This window comes from Pelodiscus sinensis, chromosome 1, assembly GCF_049634645.1.
Source record: "Pelodiscus sinensis isolate JC-2024 chromosome 1, ASM4963464v1, whole genome shotgun sequence".
Taxonomy (NCBI): domain Eukaryota; kingdom Metazoa; phylum Chordata; order Testudines; family Trionychidae; genus Pelodiscus; species Pelodiscus sinensis.
The window spans coordinates 223,315,870-223,327,269 of record NC_134711.1 but is presented as its reverse complement, the minus strand read 5'-3'; the positions used below and the strand labels follow the sequence as shown (position 1 = coordinate 223,327,269).

Here is an 11,400-nt window from a genome sequence, read left to right as displayed (position 1 = left end):
AATCTCAAGAAAAGTGAGTGAAACAGGAGGCATGGTTCCTTTCACCTCCTGGAACACATGATACGAAACACATCAGATGGGCATCCCCAGGAGCTGGCTGAGCATTGCAGGGTCCAACCAATCACAGTCCAGGAGATCTCCAGAATTGTGGCATCAGCCAATACCATCCTCTAGTGCACTGAGAGGGACTTTGCCACCAGCACACAAGGCTGTGAGTTATATATGAGGAATCTGTGAGGAGGGTCTCTCCATTGGGGTCACTGTATACCTGGTCACTGAAACTAGATTCAGGGTTCTGTGGAGGCCTCTCAAACTGGTAAAAGATGAACAACATAGAGGAGTCTCACAAGAGACCCCTTTGTTGAAGATAAAAGAGCTACTAGTTGTCCTAGAGCTGGCTGAGGAAGACAGGTGCGAGGAATAGCCACTGGAGGGAAGCTAGAAATGATAAAGAGAAAGGTGGGGTAGATGAAATGGAGGCTGACTTTTCATCTTCACTAGCCTACATATGTGGGGACAGTGTATAATCAAAAAACGTGGGGTGGGAGGAGGCGAATTAAAGAAAGAAAGTGGGAGTCAGAGCAGGTAGTTTTGGGAATACCAACTGCTCTAGGAGTGAGTGTCAGATATAGGTGTGAGGAGCTGTAGTGGGGGAGAGAAAAACAAAATTGTAGGTGTCTGGGACAAGGGTTGGTGGTGGAGGCAAGGAGTAAACAGTAATGGAAAAGGGACTAGCCAGGGACTAAGCAGTGAAGGTGGGAGACCTGGGCTGGACAGGGAATAGTACCAAAAAGTGTTTGGGGAAATAAGGAGGTGGAGGTATCAAACAGCAAAGGGAGGGGAACTCTAGGGAGGGCAGAAAAGGCAACTAACAAAACTGAGGGGGGCAGCAAACTGCAAGGAGAGGAGGACCATGCCAGATGGGTGGGGAACAGCAAACACAAGCAGAAGGGTGATCATGTGTGGGGAGTGGGCCAGAAGGAGGAAGCCCACCCGCCCAATGCAAACAGAATGGTGGGGAAGAGTCTGAGGGATCAAGTGCTCTTGTGATAAGGTGTCTCTGCAGCAGTAACCTAAGGACTGGTGGGTGGAGGCATTCCAGAGCAGATGGTCAGTTGCAGGAATGGATGGAGGGGAAGGCTCCACATGGCTGCCCCTGCTCCCCCTCCCAGCTCCCAAAAACACCCACAGAGTGTCACGTGGATGAAGGAATGGTCCAGGGAGTTGCAGGAAAGAAAGGGAGTTTCATAGGTAGGACCCTACTGAATTCACAACGATGAAAAATGTGTCATAGATCATGAAATCTGGTCTCCTCTGTGAAATCTGGTCTTCTGTATACTTTTATCCTATGTTATAAAAGTTCCTATAGTACAAGGTAAAAGTATACAAAAGTACATGGTGTCTCTCAAATGGGGGGGGGGTCTGGATCTGAAAGGGGTCTGCAAAGCAACGGTAGGGGGGCTACAGTATTACTACCCTTATTTCTATCTTGTTGCAGGTGGCAGTGCTGCCTTCACAGCTGGGTATCCAGCCAGCAGTCACTGTCCTCCAGCAACCCAGCTTTGAAGGCATTGCAGAAGTAAGGTGACATTACCACAACCCCTACAATAGCTGTGTGATCCCCTTTAGAGTAGGGACCCTTAGTCTGAGAAACACCAAATCTGAAGGGCTTTACATGTTTATATTTTATTTTAAAATACATATTCATGTTTATAATTATGTTTGAAATTTAAGATTTAAATATTTGAAACCATAAAATTCAAATTTTTAAAAATTTGATTACCATGACATTTATGACAATGGACTGAAATTGTTAGGGCCCTATTTATAGGTAAGACAGTTGAGTACTGTTCTGGAGAATTGGATTCTATCCCTACTTTGGCCACAGAGTTCCTATGAGATTTCAGAGAATTCACTGACACCAAGTTTTTCGCAGATGATTACTAATCAGACACCTCATTTACTTGAGATTTGCTCACATTTGCAATGTGAAGTCAGTGTGAAGTGCTCTCTACTGTCAAGAACAGCTGGTTAACATTTTTCCAAAGAAAGTTTTCTATTGCAAAATGATGATTTGAGGAAAAATGAAATATTTCGTGGGAATGTGTTCATTATGTCAATAGGCTCAGTGTCTTGTAACTCAAACTGGCTGCCTTGTCTCCGGAAGGCACCTGAGTTCAGCAAATATTACTGGGCTTGGATTCAGTTTCACACTTTCAAGTCTTACTCACTCCTGGTTTATCTGACCATACCCAAAGAACTGTACATAGCACTAACTATTTTTAACCTGTGATTCTTCTTGTTGTAGTGTCTGAGCACTTCTGATGAGCCACAGACAGGTGTGACTTGAGGATATAGCTTTGGTGTCATAAATTTCTTTTGAAAAGATTTTTCCTCTTCCCTCTTTCAATAAACGACCTACTTGTTTCTTGCTATTCATTTAGTGAAAAAGTGAGTCAGGAAGGAAGTACCCCACCCAGTCTCAGTCTATCAAGCACCATCTCTTAAAGGTGTCGCTGTCACTTGTTAGATTGCAAGTGGCCATGTAAAAAATACATGTGCAGTATCTTAATACAAATTGTAGCACAAAGATACAATGAAGCTTTTCATTTTTTTTCAAAGAACTATCAAACACATTTACTGATTAATCTTCGCAACATCCTTCATAGGTACTAAAAAAATAATTATCCTTATTTTACTGATGGGGAAAGAGAGACAGAGAGACTTAGTTGATTCACCTAATAGCACCGAGGCACTTGGATTAGAACCCTCTCTCCCAGGTGCAGTCTCTAAGCGCTAGGTGACAGTTCTTTTTTTTATAATTATTCCCTGAGATCATAAAGTAACAACTGGACTTGAGGGCCAAATTATCAAATGGGCCTCAACCTGTGGATGGAATCTGCTTTCAGCCTCGCTGGTGTAAAACTAGAATCATATCTTTGTGTGGAATTATTCCATATTTACTGCAATGTAAATGAGAGCAAAACCTAGGTGTTGGGCTACATATTTTTATGGATCCAGAAGTTTGTGTGCAGAAGTGTGCATTCAGATTTCTAAATTTGCACTTCCTAGTCAGATAGTTAAGTGTCTACTCAATGAGAGCCTAGTTCATAGGCGGGTTGATGGCCTGGGAGTGTAATTGTGCAGGAAACAGGGTAGGAATGAGCACAAGGGCTGAGGGGGAACAGAAAGGCTTTTGCAGAAGACACTGGGTCAGGAAAAAGACATGACTAATATATCGAACTTTAAGTAAACAGCTTCGTTTTTGAAGAAATAAAATCAAAGCCCAGGAGGAAAAGGACTGAAATCCTGTGAATGGAAAGTATTCTTTGGTGGACAGACCAGTGCCTTTGCCGATAGGTTTACACTGCTGCATAAGTCCCTTTTTTATGCAATTTATATGGACTACCAGCAAGCCTGATGGAATGGGCTGTGGAGCAGAATGCAGCTGAGGGGATAGACTACAATCTATAGAGAAGTGGGGGGAGCGTGAGGCATGTAACCTATCTCAGAGCAGAGAGGCTGCATAGGAAGAGCTCAGGAACCCTTGCATGACAGGTGCCTACCTCAGCTGCAGAGCTTCTAAGGGTGAGAAGTCTCACTTGCACATCTGCTTCCTTTGAGTTGTAGCGGTACTCTAGCTGTGGGCCACTGTTGAGGACTCCCCTGGGACCAAGCTGTGTCTGACAAGAGAGCCTCCCTTCCCCCGGAACCCGAGCTGCTGCTGTTGCTACTGCATAACCCCAAGAGAGCGGGAACTTAGGATATGTCTGCACGGCAATTAAACACCCACAGCTGTGGGTCCAACTGCTATGTAGGCCTGTAGTCATCAACCAGTAGATAGCGATCAACTGGTCGAGCGCGGGGGCACAGCCAGTCGATGACGAGGAGGTGTTCCTAGCCCCTCCTTACTCTCCTTCCCCCCCCCACCGCCAATGAGGAGCCCGCACTGGCGCTACAACCTCCTGCCTCCCACAAAAACAGAGCTAGCTCCATCTTCCTGTGGTGGGGAGGGGAGGAGTCCCATGGCTCTGTGCCAGATCCAGCTTCTCAAAGCATGTGCGCTGTTGTGGGGAGGGGAGGAGCAGTGCGTGCTTCCTGAGGAGCTGGATCTGGTGTGGAGCCTTGGGACTTCTCCCCACACACCACAGGAAGAAGGAAGGCAGCACGGGGAAGGAAGGGAAGACAAGAAAGCACATGCTCCTTCCCTGCCCACAACAGCGCGTGCACTTTCTTGTCTTCCCTTCCTTCCCCATGCTCCAGGAAGGCAGGAGGGTGGGGGTGGGGGGGCGGGAAGAAGGGGACAGTTAAGATGGCGGCTGGAGCAGCTGAATTTCTTAAAAGATCTGGAGCAGCTGGATTTCTTAAAGGAGCCGTACATGCGCCTCATCCAGCACTGCCCACAGATCCTGCCCCAGAGATTCTCATCCCTTGAGACCCCCAGGTACTATCCAAGCTATCCCTGCCCCCTTCCCCCGGCCAGACCTTCTGCCAGCACCCTGATCCTGCTTCCTGGCCAGAGACCCACCAGCACACTGCTCCTGGCCAGACACATCCACCCAGCTTGCTTCTGTTCCCTGATTTCCACCCAGATTCTGCACCTCCATCCCTGTCCCGCTCACTGGCAGCCCTGACCCACACACTGGATTCCTCATTTTAGCTCCACCTCAGAGCGTAGAGGGGCCCACAAAATCCACTAACCCAGGAACCCCAGAAGAATTCATCTGGCCTGAGCCATGAACCTCTATCCTACCCTCCCCTGTCCATGGGGCTGGAGTGCCAAAGGAATGAGGTGTCTTAGCTAAGACCACATCAGTGAGGCTTGGTGGGTTCTGAGGGGGTTGATTTTTTGATCTCACTTGTGTGGTCCCCGACTGATTTTTCTGTGGGTCAGTGACCCCTGACCCAAAACAGGTTCCTGCCTCTCCCATAAATAAAGACAGTGCTGAAACGTTTTGTGTTGGACATAATATTTTATTTAAAAATGAAGTCTGGTCAACAAGCCCCCACTTGCAGCCAAGCCCTCATCTGGCTGCAGCATCATAATACTCCTGCACCTCCGATGGACCCCAACCCTGGCCCATCGTACACCAGAACCCCCTGCCCTGAGCCCCTCACATCCCCAAACTCCTACCCCCCTTATCTCCAGTCTTCTGCCGCAATACTCTTGCACCATTCACACATCACAAACTGGTGTCTTGAGCCCATCATATACCCAACCCCCCCTGCCTTGAGTCCCTCATGCACCCCAACCCAAACTCCTGTACTCCCACCTCCCAAGCCTGTGGTTTGCTCAGCACCGCAACCCTCCACCTGACCTCAACATTCTCCAGCCTGGAGCCCCCTCCCTGAGCCAGAATCCCCTTCTCCACCTCCTCCTGCACCTACATTCCCTCCCAGAGCTTGCACTTCTCACCCCTTCCCACACCCAAATCCCTCATTCCCACCCCAGAGCCCACACCTGCTATCTCAACCTAGTAAGAGTGAGTAAGGGCTGGGGACAGCAAATGATGGAGAGGAGGGGAATAGAGAGGGTGGGGCCTCAAGGAAAGGGGTGAGATGTTGGAGAAGGGATGGGGTAGATCTTGGCTTGCCCTGACATTTAAAAAGTGATCTTGAGTGTAAAAAGGTTGGAGACCACTGGTGTAGACATACCCTTACAGCCAATCCATGACAGTAGCTGGGGTATGGGTTTGGGTTTAGGCTGTACTACACCCATCTCTGAAAGGGGAAAGGCTTGTAGCAGTAAGATGCAGGTGGTAGATTCTCTGCTTTGCCTGGGCTTGCCACAAAAGTCAGGTGTGATACACTGCATGGGAGCCTTGTCTATAAATGGCCTGTCAAGACAGTGTCAATCAAAAAGGAGAACCTTATGCTTCTAGAGCAATGGTTCTCAGCTCGTTTCAGTCCACGGACCACCAGGCCAATCAAAAAATTTTCGTGAACCACCTCCTTTTTGAGACATGATAAAAAAGAGCAGACAATGAACATTTTGGTTTGAAATTTATTTCTTACTAACAGATTTTTGGATTCTTTTTTCTCTGACAAGCTTTTCAATGTTTGGAGTGGTACTTGATAATGCACAATGAATATTGCTTTCCACTGCAAGCCGATTCCTCTGTTTGGACTTAACATGCAACAAACACGAAAATCCAGTCTCACACATATAAGCTGATGCAAATGGCAAAAGAAATCTGCCTGCTTGTGCTGACAGATTTGGGTAACTCTCAGTCATGCTGGCCCAAAATTTCTTTATGGTAGACTGCTGGTACATGTCTTGAGCTACAAAATCATTTTTCAGATCCAAGAATTCCTCCTGCAGATCCTCTGGAACTCTATTAACATCTGTTGTAAATGCATTCCTGATGAAAGATAATTCATCCCTTGTCCTGTCCACCTCCAGAAAGTATCGTTGGAATTCGTCTTGTAGCTTCCGTAAATGATCAAGAATGTGCGTCCGAATGGCTTCCTTTTCCCCAAGCACGGCATCCACATATGGAAATTGAACCAAATTATTGCCTTCGACTCTTACGATCCAGAGTTCCAATTTGTCAAGAAAAGCCTTGATGATGCTTTGGTGAGAGAACAGATTTGCACCTTTTCCTTGCAGCTGAAGGTTCAGTTTGTTCAAGATTTCAAAAATATCAACAAGATACACAAGTTATAAATTTGACGGCATCAGCACATTTTGGAATTCCTCTTTCACTTGAGCCTGGAGAAATAAATCCAACTCCTCTCTCAATTGAAAAACTCTGTTAAGTATGTTCCCTGCTGACAACCATCGTACAGAAGTGTAGAACAACAACACATCAAAGTTGGAACCCATGTCCAGGCAAAATCTTTTAAAAAGTCTGGTGTTCAGAGCCGATGATTTGATGTGATTCACCACTTTCATCCACCCTTTGAAAACGGTGTTCAGTTGACCAGGCAATGTTTTTGATTCCAAAGCTTCCCTTTGAATGAAGCAATGAACTCCAGTTACCATTGGAGCGTGTTGTTTCACCAGCATTTGGAAGCCTGATCTTGAGCCCAGCATGGCAGGTGCACCATCAGCGGTGACACCCACAAGATTTACCCAATCCAGACCATGTACTTCAAATAAATTGTTAACAATTTCCATCACAACCTGAGCCTTTGTGGTGGTATCAAGAGTCTTACAAAAAAGAAACTCGTCTTTGAAGTCTCCCTCAACCATGTATCGGGCGAACACCAATAGCTGAGAGCACAATGTGATGTTGGTCTATTCATCCAGTTGTATGGTAAGCAATTGAGACTTCTTTATTTCATCCACAACTTGTTCACTGATGTTCTGCGATATCTCATTTATCCGTCTCGATACTGTGTCGTTAAAGACAGATATATCATTCAGCTTCCTTGCTGCTTCCTCGCCAAGAACAAGCCACACCATCTTTTTTGCACAGGGGAGCACAAGTTGCTCTACAATGGTATGAGGCTTCTTAGCCTGTGCAACCTTGTATGCAACAATGTAGGAAGCGCGCGCTGCATTGCTTCTCTAATTGTAGAATGCACTTGTTGAGTCGAGGCGCTTCTATTTCAGACCTGATAACCTCCACTCAAAATAATCGTCATCCTTTTGCAACAAGTTGGGGTGACACTTTTCGAGATGGAATTTCAGCTTAGGTGGCTTCATTGAGTCATTCCCCAAGACTTTGAAACAAATAACACATTGTGGCAAATCCATACCTTCTTTTTCTTGACAAGTGAAGCCTAATGTGATGTAGTCCTCCAAATACTTGAGCTTGACATTTCTTCCTGTTGTTGCCACTATAAACAAACTATACCACACCTGTAAAACTGCACATGTAGCACAGGACGAATGACACAGCAACCGCTCAGCATGATGGCAGCAGCTACACTGATGCTCAGAGCCTCAGATGGAAGTTCCTGGCAACACAACGTGGTTGCATCCTAGGTGACGCTATGGATGATGTGCCATGTGCTTGTGAACATGGTGTAAAACAGCCTAACAGTGGCACCTGCTCACACCATGTGACTTTGGACAATGTTCCTGTGGACCACCGAAAAAGTCACCATGGACCACCAATAGTCCATGGACCACCAGTTGAGAACCACAGTTCTAGAGTGAATATGCTATTAAATACCAATAATAAAGAGGACATCAAATGTGCATGAATAGATTAAACCCTATATTTCTGCTTTCCCCTGTTACAAATGCTAATCACCAGTTTTTGCTTACTTCTGTGTCAAGGGATGTGTATCATTTTAGCTCAGATACTCCTCTTCTCCTCAGAAATGCGGCGTGTTCATTTTATTTCTGTCAATTATTTAAATTAGAAGTGCTGAACTGGGAAACAGGTTTTAGAAATTGTTCCAGAGACATATTCGAAGGGAATGCATGTACCTGGCAGTGAAATATTTTTTGTATTCCTAATTTATAGTAATTGATGTTCCATAATGCACTGCTTTTAGCAAGCTAAAAGATGTGTCTTTTCCCATGCATGCTGAGTCTTCCTGAGTGCTCAGTTTGTGTCCAAAATAAGCTTCAATAAATTGTGGTAATATATTGCCTGGTGTATTTTTCTTTATCTTTTGATATTGTATGTTCTTAAATAAAACAACTTCTAAACTTTCTGGACGATGGTTTGAAGCATTGACTAACAAAATCTGTTCCAGGTCAAATACATTTTTAATGATTTAGTGCATGTTCTCTGGCTGTTAATGGCAAATCTTGCTCTGAAAAGACAGTGGGACTTTCACTGAATATATCAGGTATGCATCTGCAGAACTTCTTCTGTATCTTTCGTCGAAACTCTTTGGAACCAAAAAAATAAACAAGTGGATCGAAGCAGCAATTAAGGCTATTCAAAGCCAGAGACAGCTTATATTCCACATAAACAGTCTTATTTTGGGTAGTATAGACAAAATGGATGATTGATATCACAATATTGGGCACATAACACAGTACAAAGACTGTAAGCAACACAACTATCAAATAAATTGTCTGATTCTTAATTTCTTTTAATTGATCAGGAGGGGCATTAAGAAGAGCTCGAATGACTGAGGTGTAGCAGAATGCCATAACTAGCAAAGGTAGGAGAAAGCATAGGAGAACTTGAGAGCCAAAATAAGCGATGAAAGAATTTCTTGAAGGAAACATATTTTTGGGTAATACATCAAAGCAAGTAGTTATCTGCAACTCCTGTACCTGGAAGGTTAGCTCTGTCTTCATGAGTGGGAAGTGCAGCAGTAAAACAAATATCCAAATGATGATGCATGTCAAGAGAGCTGTTCTAATGGGTCTAATGGTCCTGTGCTGGAGTGGGTGAACAATTCCTAGGTAGCGTTCTATGCTGATGCTTGTCATGGTTAAAACAGAACAGTGCATGTTTGCATAGAATAGCACAGTCACAATGCGGCACAGAACCTGTCCAAAGGGCCAGTCATTTCCTCGTAAGTGGTAGACAACTTGAAAAGGGAGGAGCATGCTGTACAGCAAGTCCGTGATTGTCAGATTAATGGAAAACACGATGATGGGAGTCCAAGGTCTTGAGTAACGGCAAAGGAACCACAAGGAGATAGAATTCAGGGGAATACTGATGATGAAAATGAACAAATAAAGGGCAGGCAAAGTGGTCTGCAGCATTTGGTTCTTAAGCATTTCTATTGTGCTGTTTTCAAGTCTTCCCATGATAGTGAGATAGATTCAGTAATCTCTTCTGGGTTGGACAAATGTGAAAGCTTCATACACCTTTTCTCAGGAAAGAAGAATCTCAAGGTGGTAGAGATTAGACCTGGTTAAAAAAATGCATGTTTTGGTGAATATTTTTTAAGAGCAATTTAACCTAAAAACATGATACAACTCTTAGTTTAGTCATTCTCACCACCTTATATTGTATCCCCTCTGCCTTTTGGACCAAAGAATATATTTTCTAAAGTACTTCGTGAATTTTGTTTCTAGTTGCAATAGCAATATACAAAATCCAATCACCTGAACATACATCACTAAGAATGGCTTCTGTATTTTAAACAGACTTACATCTTTCCCCTCGAAAGATGTTTTAGCATGCTCATTCTTAATTCATTTATTATCTTCTCTACCACCTCCCTTACTCAATACCCTCCTCTTCCTTATGCACCACCTGAATATTTTTAAGAGAGAGGTGTGGCACTGGCAAAGGAGGTACCAACACAAGCCAAGACACAGGGCCTCAATGAACATTGACAAATTAATAGCTAGAAAGCAGTCTGGCTCTCTTTGGGTTAGTATTGTTAAAATAGATATTAGTATTATAAGAATGAATTTACTGTTTGGAGTTATGAAACGCTTCTAGGGTGCTGCAAGTATTAATCGTACTTAAAATATCTGTAACCTGTAGTATAAAACCTCTGGCACCATGTAACTCACAAAACAGGAAAAGAAGCATTAAATAAGGTAAAGTGTTTGTCTCATGGCCCATTGAAAGCAAAAAAGGCACTGTGTAGCATCAAAGCACAGAGGCATGGTTGATTTCATTCATTACTCCTTCTAGGAAGGGGAGATATGGACATGAACTCATCCTAGCAACTTAGATTCTTGGGTGAAGGGGATAAAAATCCCTGACAAGGAGAAACGGTTTCTCTGTATGCTGTCTGGACCCTGCAGGGCAACAATACCTAGCCATAAGCAAGAAATCCTTGTGCTTCTTGGCATGGGTCATCCCTAAAAGACATACACAGCTGTTTACAGAAGTTTATATTCAATTTTTAAAATCTAGGTCTGTAAGAGTATGTCTACACAGCAAAGTTATTTCGAAATAACAGCCCTTCTTTCAAAATAACTTTCCTAGCGTCTACACAGCCAACCCGCTATTTGGAAATAAATTCAAAATAGCGGAGTGCTTATTTCGAATTTGGCAAACCTCATTCTATGAATAATGCCAAATTAGAAATAGCTATTTTGAAATAAATTATGTGTAGACACTCATTTCAAAACTAGCCAATTAGCCAGTCATAAAACAGGATTTTCAGGTCTCTCCTCCATGTCCTATTCCCTTTCTATCTCAGTCTTCTCTCCTGAGCCTCCGGTCTCTCGCTCCGTCTCTCTCTTTCTTTCACCTCCTCCTACTGCCTCCCTCCCCTTCTCTCTCAGCTCCCCCTCCTGCCTCTCATTCTCTCTTCTCCTCCTCCTCCTGCATGGGGAGTGCAGAGCCCAAATGGCTGTTTGCGCCACTTACTCCCGCACAGCAGCCTGGCTGAGCAGCTGCCTATAAGCTCCAGCTGTCCCCCTGCACCATTTCCCTTCACCCCAGCACTGATCCTGCAGCCTCTCAGTAGTCCTTCCCCTCCCCCTCCCCCTCATTCCTCTGCTCTCCCCCTGGCCACGGTCTGTTCACGGCCGAGGGAGGAGGTGGGGGCTTGGATCCACCGTCATGCCGCACA

At 44.6% G+C, this 11,400-nt stretch overlaps 1 protein-coding gene across 4 annotated transcripts in view; it reads right to left on the bottom strand.

Moving 5' to 3' along the window:
• Positions 1 to 4,320: 4,320 nt before the first annotated feature.
• The window catches only part of LOC112543526 (P2Y purinoceptor 8-like), a 32,484-nt gene continuing 25,404 nt past the window's right edge, over positions 4,321 to 11,400 (bottom strand). For all 4 annotated transcript variants that reach the window (XM_075915771.1, XM_025177827.2, XM_075915775.1 and 1 more), the window contains one exon: positions 4,321 to 9,773. In XM_075915771.1, coding sequence (XP_075771886.1) covers positions 8,669 to 9,670 — 1,002 coding nt within the window. In that variant the 5' untranslated portion in view covers positions 9,671 to 9,773 and the 3' untranslated portion in view covers positions 4,321 to 8,668. The remainder of the gene's footprint in view (positions 9,774 to 11,400) is intronic.